Source organism: Paramisgurnus dabryanus, chromosome 4, assembly GCF_030506205.2.
Source record: "Paramisgurnus dabryanus chromosome 4, PD_genome_1.1, whole genome shotgun sequence".
Classification (NCBI taxonomy): domain Eukaryota; kingdom Metazoa; phylum Chordata; class Actinopteri; order Cypriniformes; family Cobitidae; genus Paramisgurnus; species Paramisgurnus dabryanus.
The window spans coordinates 35,766,466-35,784,039 of NC_133340.1; the positions used below are offsets into that span (position 1 = coordinate 35,766,466).

The 17,574-nt window shown below is 37.9% G+C and overlaps 2 protein-coding genes across 4 annotated transcripts; both read left to right on the top strand.

Moving 5' to 3' along the window:
• The first annotated feature begins 13 nt into the window (after window positions 1–13).
• nansa (N-acetylneuraminic acid synthase a) lies at window positions 14–5,532 on the top strand. The gene is made up of 6 exons (XM_065254403.1): window positions 14–270; window positions 1,234–1,449; window positions 2,202–2,301; window positions 2,541–2,695; window positions 2,947–3,213; window positions 5,098–5,532. The coding sequence occupies exons 1-6, from the start codon at window positions 139–141 to the stop codon at window positions 5,305–5,307; spliced, it is 1,080 nt and encodes a 359-aa protein (XP_065110475.1). The 5' UTR covers window positions 14–138; the 3' UTR covers window positions 5,308–5,532.
• Window positions 5,533–6,414: 882 nt separating this feature from the next.
• clta (clathrin, light chain A) lies at window positions 6,415–16,472 on the top strand. 3 transcript variants are annotated; one of them, XM_065254404.1, is made up of 7 exons: window positions 6,415–6,701; window positions 8,952–8,980; window positions 9,308–9,425; window positions 9,509–9,620; window positions 11,277–11,330; window positions 14,836–14,871; window positions 15,757–16,472. In XM_065254404.1, exons 1-7 carry the CDS (start codon window positions 6,515–6,517, stop codon window positions 15,926–15,928), a joined length of 708 nt encoding a protein of 235 aa, XP_065110476.1. In that variant the 5' UTR covers window positions 6,415–6,514; the 3' UTR covers window positions 15,929–16,472. The 3 variants fall into 3 exon arrangements, with proteins under 3 accessions (XP_065110476.1, XP_065110477.1, XP_065110478.1); XM_065254405.1 differs by lacking the exon at window positions 14,836–14,871; XM_065254406.2 differs by lacking the exons at window positions 11,277–11,330; window positions 14,836–14,871 and having other exon boundaries at window positions 6,417–6,701.
• The last annotated feature ends 1,102 nt before the right edge of the window (window positions 16,473–17,574 follow it).

The following is a 17,574-nucleotide window of genomic DNA, read 5'->3' on the forward strand; positions in this document are numbered from 1 at the left end:
TGGGCGTGTCAAACCCGGAAGTTCTGAGCTCTTTTGACTCGTGTAACTTAACCAAAGCAGTGAGCTCTTCTGCTTGTCAAACTCACTACCTGTCATACTTCTAGCACTTCTCTGTGTTTGTGTGCGTTTGTAATAAACATGCCTCTTGAATTTGAATTGTGTCCCGGTCGCAAGATCGGCGGGAACAACCCGTGTTTCATTATTGCAGAAATCGGACAGAATCATCAGGGAGACATTGAAAAAGCCAAGGAACTGATCAAGATGGCAAAGGTAAGAGAATCTGTAATAAATCAACATTAATTAGATTACATTTCTCATGGATGTAAACCTACAAATGAGACCGAACGTGATTTAATTTGTTCCGTATAATTTTAGTAAGTTAGTGTTTAAAGTTGTTCATTCACTATAATAAATAATTCGATTATTGCTAAATATAATTTATGCTCATGTGTGGCTTTAAAATGTTTCTCCCAGCAGTCAGTGGACGACAGGTGTTCGGGCTGTTTAATTTGATACTGGTTACAAAATAGTTAATTAATTACTGCTGTCACAAATCACTTCCTTGTCCGCTTGAGTTTGCAACAAAGATATTTCTATGGCTTATTATGGTTTCGATTTTATTTTCCATAAGGGATCAGGCGATTTAGTAACCGTGATTTAGTCATTTGCATCCATATTGGAATAGAATGATAGAAAGTCGAAATAGTAGAATCTGCACCTTAATGTATAGTTTTTTTCCAGAATATGGTTATAGTCCTAATAATGTCATCTAAAATAAATAAATATAAATGAAATAATCTGTCTGCGCCACAAAATATAACAGATATAATAATTTCTATCCATAATTGGGATATAATAATATAAAGTGCATGTAATGTATATCTAAGAAAATCTTTATCTACAGCCATATAATTATCTATATTAATAGTTTGCTTCCAGTTGCCAACTCTCTATCATAATGATGTTATAATGATCTAACTCAACCAGAAACAAGTGTTAAGTCTTACCAGTGAAAGGTAATTGTTTCGAGGTGTGTGACGGTTTGTACACCCCCACACTGCACACGACGACGGAGGCATTTTAGGAGATTAATGGAGAAGTTGCCACTACTAATATGGCGGCGCCGTTGACCCACGATTCAGTAGCCAATGCGCGGTCTAGTTATTTCTTTAATGTCTATGGTTATGCTGACGGGGTACTAAGTCTAAAACATTGTTCGTTTCGGCTTTGCAGGACTGTGGAGCAGACTGTGCGAAGTTTCAAAAGAGTGAGCTGGAATATAAATTCAACAAGAAGGCGTTGGAGCGGCCATACACTTCAAAACACTCGTGGGGCAAAACCTACGGAGAGCACAAGCGCCATCTAGAGTTCAGTCATGAGCAGTACCGAGAGCTGCAGCAGTACGCAAAAGAAGTGGGCATCTTCTTTACTGCATCAGGAATGGATGAGGTGAGTAGGCTTCTGCCTAGAATTTATATTCTCTGACTGTACATAGTATATATAAATATTTGTTTATATTTTGTTTATATGTACAGTAACCTTAAAAATTATCAATGTTTCTCATGATCTTGTATGACATATTTTTTGTACTCCAAAATGTAATTGAGCCAGCATAACAATTTTTCAAATGCATAACTTGGAGTAAATAATGAAGAAAAATCTGCCAATTAAAGCACCTTAGCTTAGGACCTCAAGAAGCTACTTAATAAAATGCCAGGAGTAAATTTTTACAAATTCATGGTAAAGAGTAACATCTGTTCATTGAAATAAGATGCACTTTCACATCAAACAGTTATTCAGGTGATGAAATCTTCTATTGTATAATATTATATATAAAACATTCTTAAATGCTTTTCCACAGACTATAGACAAGACATAATACAACAGAAACCACTGATAGTTAAAAAAAATACACAAAAAGTAGCAGTGACAGATAGTACAGAGACCAGTATCATTATTGCTGTGCTCATTAATGTGTGTTAAACAATCTTTCAGCAATATAATATAGTATTTAGATCAAATAGAAATAAAGCAGGCTATTTTAGGATAATATAATGTAATATGGTACAAAAACATGCCATTATCGTAATTTACGTACAAAACAAAATGGTACCAGGCCAACTATGATTTCACACATAATGGTTTTAAGTGTTAATTGTAAGAGTTTACTTATTGTCGTTCTCTTGAATATCTGTTTTTAGATGGCTGTCGAATTCCTCCATGAACTCAATGTGCCTTTCTTTAAAGTTGGATCTGGAGACACCAACAACTTCCCCTACCTCAAGAAAACGGCCCAAAAAGGTTTCTGTAGTTTACATGTTGGTTATACGTCATAAAAGCTATTGCAGTTTCGCCATAATTTAATAGCATGTCGTTTTTTTTTTTTTTTCAAAAAAGCTTAGTAAAACTGTATTGCACAATTATATCACCAGATTTGAGTCACGTTACTCATTAAATAAAATAAAACACACTTATTTTTTAATAATTAAAACAAATATTTAGCTTACTGCATTATAACTTTTTATGTGTGTGTGTTTCAGGGCGTCCCATGGTAGTGTCCAGCGGCATGCAGTCCATGGAGACGATGCGTCAGGTTTACAAGACTGTGAAGGAGTACAACCAAAACTTCTGCATCCTGCAGTGCACAAGTGCATACCCACTGGAACCTGAGGATGTTAACCTGCGAGTTATTGCGGTAAGGAGACAATTAAAAAATCACAGCACGTGTTTATCCAATTCATTATAGTCAGCACTATTACTTGATCTTTGAAACCTCTTGAGGATTCAACATTTTTGGACTTGTGTGTCCTATGTTAATGGAAATGCCTCTTAATTTAAAAGTCATTGATAATAATAATAAGAAAAATATATTCTGTATTATTGAACAACCTTTAGAAGTAATAAAGTGAATTAATGTAAATATCACACCCATGTTCCAACCAACAGGAATACCAAAAGGAATTCCCAGATATTCCTATTGGGTACTCAGGCCATGAAAGCGGGATCAGCATCACAGTGGGGGCGGTTGCTCTTGGGGCAAAGGTTGTGGAAAGGCATGTTACCTATGACAAGGGAGCTAAGGGAAGCGATCACGCGGCATCCCTGGATCAAGAAGAGCTGGCGGAGCTGGTGCGTTCTATCCGCACGGTTGAGAGAGCTTTGGGCACCGGGGAAAAACGCATGCTGAAATGCGAAAAGCCGTGCCATGATAAGGTCAGAACCAATACACAACAAACATACAATTAATTTTCAAACATTTTTAATATATACAAGTGATTATTATATGCACAGTTAGCCAGGCTCTGCAGTATGAATTGAAGTAGTCTTGTATCATCACAAATTTTTTTTTTAAAGGATTAGTCCATTTTCTTAAAAAAAACAAAACAAAAAAAACCAATTTACTCACCATCATGTCATCCAAAATGTTGATGTCTTTCTTTGTTCAGTTGAGAAGATTTTTTTTTAAGGAAAACATTCCAGGATTTTTCTAATTTTAATAGACTTTAATGGACCCCAACACATAACGATTTAATGCAGTTTAAAATTGCAGTTTCAACTGAGTTTCAAAGTACTCTAAACGATCGCAAACAAGGCATAAGGGTCTTACCTAGTGAAACAATTGTAATTTTTGACAAGAAAAAAAATGCACTTTTAAACCACAAGTTCTTGTCTATCTCCGGTCCTGTGACACGCCAGCGCGACCTCACGTAATTGCTAAGTGACGTAGAAAGGTCACGTGTTATATATATGAAACGCACATTTGCGGACCATTTTAAACAATAAACTGACACAAAGACATTAATTAGGATCATTCTACATACAACAACGTCGGAACGGTCCTCTTTCTCAACACTTGTAAACACTGGGGTGTAGTTTCGCATACATCATCCGTGACCTCTTGACGTGATGACGTATTGTGTGAGGTTGCGCTGGAGCACCACAGGACCAAAAATGACAATCGTTTTGTAAGATAAGACCGTTATGCCTCGTTTGGGATCGTTTAGTCCCCTTTGAAGTGTTGGGGTCCATTAAAGTCCATTAAAATAAGAAAAATCCTGGAATGTTTTTCTCAAAAAACATAATTTCTTCTCGACTGAACAAAGAAAGACATCAACATTTTGGATGACATGGTGGTGAGTAAATTAACTTGATTTTTTTTAAGAAAATGGCATAATCCTTTAACAATTGTATATTATCCAATACATATGTCAATAAATAGACATAAAACTTGATTTAAAGATCCCGTTCTTTCTGTGTTTTTAAAGCTTTGATTGTGTTTACATTGTGCAAAATAACATGTGTTCATGCTTCTCATGTAAAAAAAAACACATTATTTTTCACACAATTTACTTATCTCTATAGCGCTGTTTTCACTATCCTCAAAACGGGCTGATGTCTTCCTTGTTCTTTTGAAGTCCCTTCTTCAGAAATACGTAACGAGTTCTGATTGTGTAGTTTGTTTAGTGTGTTGTGATTCGATAGCAGTTTAGCTTGCTGTTAGCTTAGTTTGCCGTTAGCTTAGCTGGCGACTGACAGATTCCTGTGGGCGGAGTTTAGTCAAAAAACTGTTCTACTGACGTCATTATAGCAGGAAGTAGAGGGCTGTAGTACAAACCGGCCGTTCGCTGTAGGGAAAGGCGAATTCTGTTAAGAAAACTTCGAGCTTTATCATTTTACAGGTATTTTTATACTATTATAGCAACATTACACAGGTTAACTAGGGTTTAAAAAATAGGATCAGGAAGAACGTGACCTTTAAGCCGAGTAGTCATTATATGAAAATATTTTATTACGCAATACTTAAAGTAAACAATTCAATCTGAATCAAGAATTTAAATGAGTAAGCCATGTAATAAACATAGTTAACCATCTGTATTTCCTCCCATTATAGTCAAAAGTTTTAACTTTTCCCCCGTTCTCCTTATTTACTTCATTCCTGTCCAGTTTTTCTGTTCACTAGCCTGTTCTGTCACCATCACTTGTTACTGAACTCCGCTTCCTCCACCATGTTTTTATCTTTGTGGGATGTTATGCTTTTTTAGTTATATGCTTAGTCAGAACATTCCTGTAATTATTCTCCTGTCCACTTCTCTCTAGCTGGGGAAGTCTGTCGTGGCAAAGACAGCCATCCAGAAGGGTACCCAATTAACCCTTGACATGCTGACCGTGAAAGTAGCAGAACCGAAGGGTGTAGCACCAGAAAAAATCTTTGAGCTGGTGGGGAAGAAAGTGACAATAGACATTGAGGAAGATGAAAGTGTCACTGTGGAAGCGATCGACAACTATGGCAAAAAAGTCAAAGCCTAAAGAAAGATGAAAGTATCCTCAATGTGATTCTCGGTCAGAGTGGAAAGAAATCTACACATATTTGCACATTTTCTCCAAAATATGCATTAAAATATGGCACTAAATTGTGTTTGTCTGTTGGTAAAACAGATGTAACAATACAACAAATGGTTTTTGTATCGCCACAAATGCTCCTGACGTTGTATGATTATCATTTGCCAAAAACTTGAATAAATAATAGAAAAAATCAAACTTGTCATATCTCCACTTTATCTGCTTTGTCTACTGTATAGGGCACATTTTGGATTTAAATAAATAATGTTTATGTGTACAGTACTGTGCAAAAGTCTTAGGCCACCATTAGGTGTGTTTTATTTTGCAATATATAGTGGTCATATATAATTATTTCTCAGTCTCTTTATTAGAATACATCCAGAATATACAGGAAGTTTGTATTTAGCATTAAAAAACATTATATGCTGAAGTGTCAAGTATTTAGGGTAAACTCGCCTTCTACTTGAGCAACAGCAGGATTCCTTAAACCTATTTTTAAACTTAAATTAAATCCTAATTTCTATATCTTAATTCTTATGACGTCAGTCTCCCCCCAAAAGCTCAAGATGTGTTTAGTGCCAAGAGAGGTCACATTGAATACTGACTGATGCCTGAAAAATATATTCATACCATAAATATATACCATGTAAGGAAATAGCTATATTTAATCTAGCCTAAATACCATAATTTACATTGAGAATCATGTAAATATTTAAATGGAATTCAGTCATTTAGTAGGCATGCTTGTGTTATTACTTTCTGTAAGAGAAGCAATAATTGAAATGTTGCCCCAGAAGAAACACAAACATTCGGCACTAAAATGACTTGAGAGGGCTACTTTAGTGGGAGTTTATATGATAAAGCCTATTTATATTCATCATTAAATGTATATGTACAGTAGCATATTGCTATTGCAACGCCCTATCAGTGCACGCTGGGGATCACGGGACTCGTGAAGACACGGTTTAGTCATTTCATTGGCGGACGACTCAATTCCCGCTCATTTGTATGGATAACAGAACTGTCGATCAACAATACGCTCATCTGATTGGTCGAGCAGTCTCGGTTGTTCTTCTTAAGCACCTCCCCCGCTGACATTGGAGCCGTCGACGAGGAAGACAGCAGGACGATTTGTGTTTCCAACCGTTGTCGATCTGAACAAATTTAGTTAGCCATGGATGATTTTGATATGCTGAGTGCCCCACAGGGAAGCGCGGGAAACGGTGTGGGGGCGGACGAAGACCCAGCGGCGGCGTTTCTGGCCCAGCAAGAGAGCGAGATCGCGGGCATTGAAAATGACGAGGGCTTCAGCATCCTGGACAGCGGAGATGTGCCTTCATCACTGAGCCAGGACTTGGACGGTGGGTTTAACAGTTACACCGCCGATCGGACCATTAACACGGATTAACCCTTGTTAATGTTATAAAAGATCAGTTAAATAATAACAACCGGTCGTAGCATTGTTTTACCCACGGGTTAGCTGGCTAGCCTTCACCCTGAGCTCTGTATGAAGTAACGCAGTGTGTGATGAATACGTATGTCAGAGCTGTTTTACAGATCACATAAAGCTAGTCAGATAAGTTAACGAGTTAAATTTCCCAATAATTTACGTAAAGGAATGGCAGTTATAGGCAACAGGAAACATGGCGTTATCGAATAATTTATAAATTTCAATCACCACATATATTGTTTAAATGTCTATAATAGTGCCTTTTTAAAATATATATAATTTCCTGTATTAAAACTGCATGCATCAGCAAAATGCTAGTTCGTTAGAAACGGATGGCATTTTATTGTATGATGACCTTTGGACTAAAGGCTGTATGAGCTGTCAGTGTGTGTAAATCTAGTTCCTTTAACTGTTATATTTGAGTCATTCTTTAGACTTATGACTGGACCGTAGGCGCATTGGAACCTATGATGTTTAAAATGTTTGATTCGAACAAACCGACGATTCCTTAAACGATTGACTACAACGGACTTTTCATTTAAAGATTCGATTCCAACACACTTACGATTCTCAGAATCGAACACATTGATGAAAACGGTTTGAGCTCGCTTATTATAATTTGATAAAATGTTTGAATCCATTACCCTGATGATTCCTAAATATTTGTTTCAAATGCAAATATTATTCCCAAAATAATGCAGATGAGTGAAATGTTCAATTCCAACACTCATTCAGACCTATGATCGTGTCAAGGTATTGTGAACCATCCAGCCATCAAAAGCATCCTCTCAGCAGAATGAATGAACAGCTCGAAATGCAAATGTGACCTCTAGTGTTTTTTCTTTGCTCTTTCTTTCTGCCATAAATGCCCATTGCAAACTAGTTTAAAAATGACTTTTTAAAATAATGAATATATCGTGAATTCTATTTTGACATTGAATGTTCCTCTAAAGTCACAAATCAAAGGAGAAAACTATTACGTATGAATGTCATCAAAGTGTTTGGTGTTTCCTTATTGGTGGTATAACTCCTCCTCTGGCCCAAAGGGTTTGAATAAATAATGATGGGGATGTTGTTACAAAGAAACAAAGGCATACTGCAGAACCAATGATCTTAAAAGTACCATGCATTGGCACGGTCTGCAAAATCATTCAAGCCTGCATATCAGATACTTTGCCATGCGCAAAAAGTAAAGTGTAGGATTTTTTAGATTTTATCATTAACTGACTGATAGAAATTGAAAACATATCTAGGAAAGATGTTACAGAAGTTTTCCACTGCTTCAGTAAGGAAGGAAAAAGTCAGCAAAACCAAAGACTTGGGAAGGGGGAAAGACCATATCCTGTTCATCAGATCAACACTATAGTACTGTCACATGACGTGTCTCATTTAAAGGAGTCATGACAGGTTTCATTTTATGTTATCTGACGTGTACTTCTAATATTAAGTTTTTTGCAGAAAAAAATTAAAATTTGAGTAAGTAATTTATTACCTGTTTTTCATCCACTGATTGAAATCTGTGTGTTTTCCCCTTTAAGAGCGTTTGGGCTGGCTCAATGTACTGCCCACTTCTGAAAGTTGCGTAATACCACCTGGTGGATAATGGCGGTATTGCGGCTTCCCGGATATACTTGTCATTGGCAGGGATGCGTTTTCTCTTAATTGACGAGTTAACTCGTCAGTGTTAAGTCCTAAACAGTAGGCACATAGTTCAGAGCTGATATGAAACTAAATCTGTTAACAATCTGTTGCTCTCCGACATTGGGATCCTTCAGGAGCCTTGGAAAGATGCTTGTTTTCCACTGCCAGCAATGGCACAGTTTGATGTTATTGCAGTCAGATCAGAACTCAAGTGGGCGAAGAACGTTTTTTGTAGAACGATTATAAAAATGCTTCTGTTATCGATAAGGAAAGAGTTTAAAGAGATGTATTAATGATACCAAGACCTGTTATATTTCAATAGATCAAGGCAAATTTTATTCCTTATGGCATGACCCCTTAAAAGCGACAGAACCACTATTTGATTAAAGATCATTGCAACTATGTCAACATCATATGACCTGAGGACAGTTCAGTTTATAGAGCTGCAGGTTGACCATACTGTCTTAAGAATTTGACCAGAAATGCAATGGTAACGCTCCTATTTTTTTTGTTCTTGCAGGTGGAGCAATTAATGGAGATCTGCATGGGGTAAGACCTTAAAGGCTACTTGCACAAAATGTACTAGAGCACCACCAATGTGGGTTTTGGGGAGTAAAAAAGGCAGATTCTGATATATCAGCTTAGTTATATGCACATCTAATGGTACACCGTGGTTATTAGTTCGTTCTTTTCTCTTATATCACATATTAGCTGGTTTTAAATGCAATTTGCTTTTGGCGTAACCCTTAAATAATTAGTAACTAAATGTTAATGCGTTGAACTGTTTTATCTTTTCTTTAAAGTTAAAGATAATAATAGCGATGCCTATAAAGGCCATTTACAGAGCCCTCACTTTCTGCTGTGTGCATTCTGCAGGAGAGTAATGGCCCTTCAGATGTTTACGCTGCCATCTCCAGTGTAGACCGATTACAGGCCGAGCCGGAGAGCTTGAGGAAGTGGAGAGAGGAGCAACAGGAACGACTGGAGCAGCTCGGTAATTTAAGGAAGAATCTGTAGTGATGGACTGGATGCAGATATCTATCTGTGAATTAAAAGATCTTCTGCTTATGTTCGCAGATGCTAACTCGCGTAAGCAGGAGGTGGAGTGGAAGGAGAAGGCAAAGCTGGAGCTGGAGGAGTGGCACACCAGGCAGAACGAACAGCTGGAGAAGACCAAAGTCAACAACAGGTACACGACACATACGGTGTAGTTGGAGTCTATAGAAGAAACTCAGGGGTAATTTTATAGGACAAGCTGGAATTTATAGGGTCTGCTTTGCCTTTTTAGACACCTTTTATAATATGCTGTGTTAAAGTACTTTTATGAGTTATAAATGAACAATGTAAAGTAGCGCTTACATTTTCAGAAATGTAAACTTTTATTTATCTTTGTGACTCTTTGTAATAGTTTTACATTCGAAACTAAGCAGATTTGACACACTGACCTTGGACTGGTCATATGATCTTTTTCTCGGACACTTGGCTGCTGTGTTGTTGTCACATGATCTATACAGCAGTTAAAAATGTCACCCTACATTTGAAAAACCATTTAAAGTTGTTTTTGGTGCTTTACATTTGACTTAAAATCATCTTACGTAATGTAAAGAACATTCATTGAAAGTATAATCTTGATATCTCTAATATTCACTGAGTAAGGTCATGTCAGAGACTGAAATCAATGAGTGAAACCAGTGCTCCTAATCTCTTTTTTACATTAAAGGCACATTCCACTTTTTTTGAAAATATGCTTATTTACCAGCTCCCCTAGAGTTAAACATTTTATTGGAATCCATTCAGCTGCTCTCCGGGTCTGGTGCTAGCACTTTTAGCATAGTTTAGCATAATCCATTGAATCTGATAAGACCATTAGCATCATGCTAAAAGATAACCATAGAGTTTCGATAGTTTTCCTATTTAAAACTTGACTCTTCTGTAGTTACATTGTGTTCTAAGACCTACAGAAAACTAAAAGTGTCGTTTTTTTTTCTATGCAGATATGGCTAGGAACTATACTCTCAAACTGGCGTAATAAGCAGTGACTTTGCTGATGTAACATGGCTGCAGCAGGCGTAGTGATATTACGCACTGCCCGAAAATAGTCCCCTTGGTTACTTTCAATAGCAGGGGACTATGATTATTACGCCAGAATGAGAGTATAGTTCCTAGCCATATCTGCCTAGAAAATCGCAACTTTTAATTTTCTGTTTGTCTTAGTACACGATGTAACTACAGAAGAGTCAAGTTTTAAATGGGAAAAATATCGAAACTCTATGGTTATTTTTTTAGCGCAATGTTAATAGTCTAAGCAGATTCAATGGATTATGCTAAGCTATGCTAAGTGTTAGCGCCAGACCCGGAGATCAGCTGAATGGATTCCAAAACGGTAAGATTCAAATGTTTAACTCTAGGGGAGCTGGAAAATGAGCATATTTTCAAATAAAAGTCGAGTGTCCCTTTAAGACTGGATTTCACAGACTTCAGCAACTCGCACTGTGAGATGAATTGGTTTGCACGCCCAAAAATCAGATTTAGCTGACGTATTATTGGCAAAGCAGTACTGAAAATTTAAGCTGCCCCCTTAACTGGATATCATAACGCCATCTTATTGTGTAACAACACCTTTTGTATGTTAAATCGTCTAAATTCTGCGTATTCACATGTCCCGTTTGTCTCTGGTGTGCTGCGTAAATCCATCTGTCCGCGCGTTGTTCACTTTAATGTACTTGGCTTGGTGCTAACAGTGCTATGGTAACACTGCAGTGTGTTTTTGCTCTGTATGAGTGTTTTCTCCTTTTTACCTCTCTCTGTTTTTTCCTGCTTCACTGCTCTCCTCTGGGACTCCCAGGGTGCTGGATGAAGATTTCTACAAACAACCCTTCGCTGATCTGATTGGTTATGTGTATGTTGCTAAACTAACATCCCTCCTTTTCTCATGCATTTCTCATTAACACTCATTTTCCTGCATCTTTTACTCATCTGCCACACGTCAGTAACCAAACTCTTGGTCAAACTCATAACTATGATGCGAGCAGTGTCATTAGCATTTACATACATAAAAAAATAATTTGTCACACTATGCATGCTGTCCATTTACCCCCTTATACTGTTGGATAATACATTGATATTGCACATTCGTACTCATACTAGTTTTTTTTTTTTTAAGTTCTTGTCACTTATTTATTTTTGCCTTTCATAATAAGTTTAACCCATTTTTTGTTCATACGTTTGTGTGCATTTGTCACAATGTCTGCATTTTGTACAATATGATAAACATCAAACTTGTGTATAAATTGTGAGATTAGTCAATGTTACTTATTGTCTAGCTTATCAGTCGAAAATGTTATTAGAGTAGTGCTTGTTTAGTGAAATTACAGTCTATCTAATATAGTAGTCCTCCTTCTAAGCAACTATGTTTCCAGGTGGCACTGAAGCCAGCCGATATTTAAAAAACAACCCCAGAATATAATATAAAGAAAATAAATAAATAAAAAATAATTAAGTTATTTTTAAGACATAATTTTTACGTAAATAATTTTACGCTTAAAGGTGCACTAGGTCATTTCTAATGTTGGCAGATTCAACGGTGTTCATGGCTTTACCGGTGTAAATCTAAGTTTTCCAGCGATATCTTTCTAAAAATATACTATTTCTAGTATAATTTGTCACTGATGATGAATGCCATACCTCAAATCTTCCCAAATAAAGTTAAATGGCTGGTCATGTGATCTCAACATGGCTGCCGCCATGAAGTGGCATCCTGCCACGTGTAAAATAAGACTGACTCCTTAGTGCTTCCAGTCTGTCAATAGATCCCTGGCTAGGTCCAGTGGACTTTCTCCCTGTGTCAGCATGGGTTTACTCCGGGTTCTCCGTTTTCATCCCACAGGCCAAAAACATGCAAGTAAGGTGATATGGAGATACCAAATTGCCCCTTCCCCAATAGTGTTAATTTCGTCAGACGAGACTAAATATGTTCGTCAACGACCTTTTTTTCCATTATGTGACGAGACTGCACGGATGTCCAAAACGCTGACTAAAACTAAATTAACATGCATTATTGTTGACAAAAAAGACCAGACTAAAAGGTTTCGCATAAAATAAAAAATAAGATAAAATCTCTCTTCATTTTCATCTACAATCGTCTCTACTAGAGATAGAATAGTCAGTCGTTACGTTACGCTTTCAAAATAATTTCTTTTAAAAAAGACAAATGTTTTAACTAAAACTTGACTAAGATATATTTAAGTTTTCTTTTGACTAAAACTAGACCAAAATGACTAGACTTTTAGTCGACTAATACTTGACTAACAAAAAAGATATGTGAATGGCAAGATGGCGGCAAGCGGACGCCAAAACAACCAGTCAAGATGTATCGATATCCGAATGCGACATAAGGAGGAAGGAGAGTAAAGATGGATAGCTCCTTAAGCATAGTTCCATATAAATGCATGGATAATTAGTGGTTTTGTTGCAAGTGAAAAACAATATTGACCACCTAATTGAAAAATAAGTCTCTCATGAGATTCATTCATTCGCATTCGGAAATCGATTCTTTATGTCTGGCAAAGATGGCGAGCGGACATTATTACAGCCAAAGTCAGTTGTTCCAAACCTTTCTTTTTAGTAAGGGTGTCACGATTTCGATTTTAAATCGAAATCGATCGAAATTAAGTCACAACCTCGAACTTCGAATTAAAAAAATGGGATCGTCGATGCTGCCACGCCCCCATGTCACGTCCGGTCGGCTTGTCAAGCGGGGGAAAATAAACCTCTGAGGTGCCTTTTAAAACATAGATCCAGCAGAACGCGATTTATATTTTAAATACGAGGGATGTATTGCTACAACAATTTCATAAACAGGATTACTACCTAGTGATCTGACTTCGGACAGAGCGCAGCTCTCTGCATGTGCGTGAGAGAGCCGCCAAGAGGCAGCGGGTTATATTTTAAACAAAAGGGATAGTTTGCCTTAGCCTGCATAAAACGCATAAAACTGAACAAATACGCAAGGATTACTACTTAAGTTTATGTTTCGACTTTGGACAGATGCGAGAACGCGTGCACGTGAGACAGAGAGAAGCGAGAGCGCGTTCACGTGAGACCGAGAGAAGCGCAGCTGCTTTTGATGCACCGGTTTTATTTCAGATGCTAGGAGGAGTCCAAGACGCGTGCATTAAGTCCATGTGCGTGCAAGAAGGAATCCTCTCTCTACATACAAGCTCTCTCGCGAAAATTAAAGCCCACAAACCCTCATGTGAGGAAAAGCACGCAATGTGCATGTTAATGTGAAACTATAATAATAATAATAATAATAAAGGCATATAATTTTTGTCGTAAAAAAATTCAAAATCGAGAATCGAATCGAATCGTGGCCTTAGAACCGAAAATGTAATCGAATCTAGGATTTGAAGAATCGTGACACCCCTACTTTTTAGTTAACTCTTTGTACACAAACAATGTTCTCAATGCTCGTGTTCATGTGTAGAGATCCAGGTGATACTTTGACCAAAGTTTCATGTTGTGTCGTGCCTTCTTAGTGTGGTAGTTCGGTAGCAGCGGGCAGCGGCTGGAAGAACGCATCAGGGATTGAGTAGGCATTACACCCTAACAAAGATATATTTTTTTTAAGTAGCGTTTCTTTTCATGACAGTCGAGGTGCGAAATGTTGTCTTTTGTAACCATTACCCGCATCCGTAAAAATCATAGACAGAAAAAGATAAAAAATCCATAAGTCATAGCAAGCTAGCCAATGCTTGTGAGTAGCCTACTGGTACTCGGTAGGTACTCAAGATGGCGGCAGGCCAAAAACAATACAGTTCATTATATAAGGTCTTTATAAACCACTGATTATATAGTTATTATGTATATTATATTGCATTTCTGTCAAGAGATCCTTCTAAAAATCCCACATTGCACCTTTAAAGCCTAGAATAAAAAGTACTGTTAATTGGGTGTTGAACTACTTAGTGCACCTTTAACTCCCGGCTGGCGTTTTCGCCGGACACCTAGTTGCTTCTAATGCTGGAGTTATTTGATTTGAGGTATGTTTATAGTATCGTGTGCCTAGGTAGAGCAAAGCTGTCCCAGGCTAGAACTGTCCTCTTAGTTCTGCAGCCCTCATGTTCACCATGGCCCTCTTTTTTCCCCGCTTCTGCCTATTCTGCAGAACTTTTCTAAATGTTAGCCGCTTTTGCTTGGTCTCTCAACTGAAGCGCCAGTTGAGACCGCCGAACATCAATGACGGCTGCAAGCTAAGCGCACTTAGACTGCTAAGATGACTCGGGTTTTTGAACAGTGCATGCCTGCTTTGGTCATCTGCATAAATCTCATTTCTTTTGGTTTTCTATATATCTGACTTGTGATCTGTTTCTCCTTGTTTTTTCCTTTTCTCTACGCACCTTAAGCACTCACATTAACCATCCTTGCTACCGCCTAGACCAGTTAAGTAAAAAAATAAAAACAAATTAAAGACAAGAGATCCAAATATGCTCAGGGAACACTATTCACCAATGAATTGCTGTTTTTATTATCAATATGTTTCTGCTAAAAAAAACCCATAAGATTCTGGATGTCCTTTTGTGGTGATGTGTTGGTGCACTAGTCCTGTGCGTTGATGTAGTTGACTGTGACAGTGATGACCTCATTGGCTTTTCATATCCATTTTGCTGTGTATATTGTGTTATTAGTGAAGGCTATTGCAACTCTACCGGACAGAGTCAACGGCAGAGGAAAGGGTTTGTTATAGGGGCCGAGCGGAAACGGGAATAGTTTGCCATGTCAAATGCATCGTCGTCTAAGGACTGGACGTCGAACTTTCGCTAAATCACCGATTTAATTTCGAGCTCTTCACTGTTTGGCTGCCAGCGCATGGCACGTTCAGCCTTTGCACGATGATTTGGTGGTTAAAATCAATAGCTTGGCGTGTTTTAACCATCTGAATCAATGCAAATTTTGATTGGCTCTCCCGGAACCTTTTCCTGCCTTCAAGATCAATTCGCTAGTTTTGATAATGGTGGGTTGGGGGCATGATGCTCAAACTACCATCTGTTTTGGATGTGGTCACTCTTTGAATGTATTACTGTTGGATGGACCGTTGTTTTTACCTGCTTTGGTACATTTGCCTCTTGCCTCCTAACAAAACCCTTGCAAAACAATTTCGCAAACCTCACGCATCCCTAGTCATTTAACAAATTCATGTACTTTCTCTGCCAAAACCGGCATCTGGGTTTTTGAAGGAGGTCGGCGGTTGTGTACTTCAGCAAGACGTGTGTCCTTAAGTGTTTTCTGTCTCTTGTATTGTGCTCATTGTGCTTTGTCATCGGCAGGGCGGCCGAGGAAGCCATGGTGTCGGAGCTGGATGAGAACAGTCCCGGCACGGAATGGGAGCGTGTGGCTCGTCTCTGCGACTTTAACCCCAAGTCTAGCAAGCAGGCGAAGGACGTCTCCCGCATGCGCTCCGTCCTCATCTCTCTCAAACAGACCCCGCTGGTCCGCTAAGCTTCACCGAATCACAGCTAGCGCGCGTCTCACGACATCGATTTCTGTGTTTGTGAATTCGTACGGCTGTGGTCCCAGATCGAATGCCATATATAAATAGTCTATATTATATTATTACATAATATGATATGGGTGTATCTATATATGTTTATATATACATATATATTTCATCTATAAATATATACATATATAACACGATGTTCAGATTGTTTTTATTTTTGGTGTCTATTTTAAGGACCAAACTCTACAATGTGTTAATTTTTCCGTTTAGAGACCGTGTGTGGTATTGTGACACTATCGATCTATGCATTTCCCTTCTATGCTGTTGGGGAATAAAGTACTAACTGTCTTGTGTTTGTTGTATACAGATGGTGGATATTTACTATGTGTGTGTGTGTGACTATGTACATAAAGATCGGCCCTCTGTACACTTCAGTGTGTGAGATAATGGCACAAGTTTTCAAAGATCAGAGTTGTACCACAGTAAACGCTGACCCGTGTTGTCCATTCTGTTTCAGTATGATTAAACTCATGTGAAAAAGCGTGTTTGCGTGTGTGTGTTTTAAGTCGAAGCTATTACATTATTATTAAAGTCGATAGTTATTACTATTTATGTAAACGGTGTGGTAAAGGTCAAGCACTAGTTCACCCCAGAATATACAAGAGCCCAGATTTTACACATCCTTAAGCCATTCTAGGTGGGACTTGGAAAACATTAGCTTCATAAGACATTTAACAACTAGATGGGTTTTGGATTGATGGATGAGCTTTTAAATATCCTGCTCTACTTAGCTTTATAATGGTATTGGATAGTGTCTAATGCCATTATAAAAGATGTCTTAAGGGTGATTAAGGAACACTTCAGCCCAAAATGAAAATTAGCCCTTATTTTAAAGGTGGGGTGCATGATCTCTGAAAGCCAATGTTGACATTTGAAATCACCTAAACAAACACGCCCCTACCCCAATAAAATCTGGGGCCTCATTTACAAAATGCTGCGTAGAAACCATCCTACATTTGATCTTAGGATCATTTATTAAAAATTTGTTTATGTGATTCATAAACCAAACATAGGCGCAGAAAACGTGCATATCCCTTTCTTTCAGATGTGAAATGTATAAATCGCAAATGATCTTGAACTTGTGCACAGCTGAGCAGTTTCAGATCTCCGCATTAAACAATGCCTTATTAATGTTATAGACATATAAAAGAGCCCTTGTCGATGTTTAAACCCAATTTAGAGCAGCAAGAATGGCTTATATTTCCCAAAACCTGCAGCAATAAGACAAGCAAAAATGCGTACGTCTGCTCAGACCCTGAAATGGCACTAAGCACTTTTCCACGTCCAAGTTTTTATAAATATGGACTTTGCCATGGATTTTTGCGTATGCACGTTTTATAAATGAGGCCCCTGGACCTTCTTTTGATAGACCCGCCCCACACATACGCAACCCAGGCAATGATGTCGGTAAGTAGACACACCCCTTACTGCTGATTGGCTACAAGTGTGTTTAGTCGCCCGACTCACTTTTTTAAAGTGTTTTTCAAAAATCATGCCCCCCAAGTTCTTGAATCTCTCAAATTTTTTAAGTATATAATTTGGACTTAAACAGTTTTGGGCTAGTAACTTAAAAATGTAATATATT

Excerpts from the sequence above, each read along its gene's own strand:
- nansa (XM_065254403.1), top strand. The coding sequence starts at position 139 with ATGCCTCTTGAATTTGAATTGTGTCCCGGTCGCAAGATCGGCGGGAAC. Across the intron at positions 271-1,233 it reads AACTGATCAAGATGGCAAAG|GACTGTGGAGCAGACTGTGC; the intron begins GTAAGAGAATCT and ends TCGGCTTTGCAG. Across the intron at positions 3,214-5,097 it reads AAAAGCCGTGCCATGATAAG|CTGGGGAAGTCTGTCGTGGC; the intron begins GTCAGAACCAAT and ends ACTTCTCTCTAG.
- clta (XM_065254404.1), top strand. The coding sequence starts at position 6,515 with ATGGATGATTTTGATATGCTGAGTGCCCCACAGGGAAGCGCGGGAAAC. Across the intron at positions 9,426-9,508 it reads GGAACGACTGGAGCAGCTCG|ATGCTAACTCGCGTAAGCAG; the intron begins GTAATTTAAGGA and ends TTATGTTCGCAG. Across the intron at positions 11,331-14,835 it reads GCTGATCTGATTGGTTATGT|CACTCACATTAACCATCCTT; the intron begins GTATGTTGCTAA and ends ACGCACCTTAAG.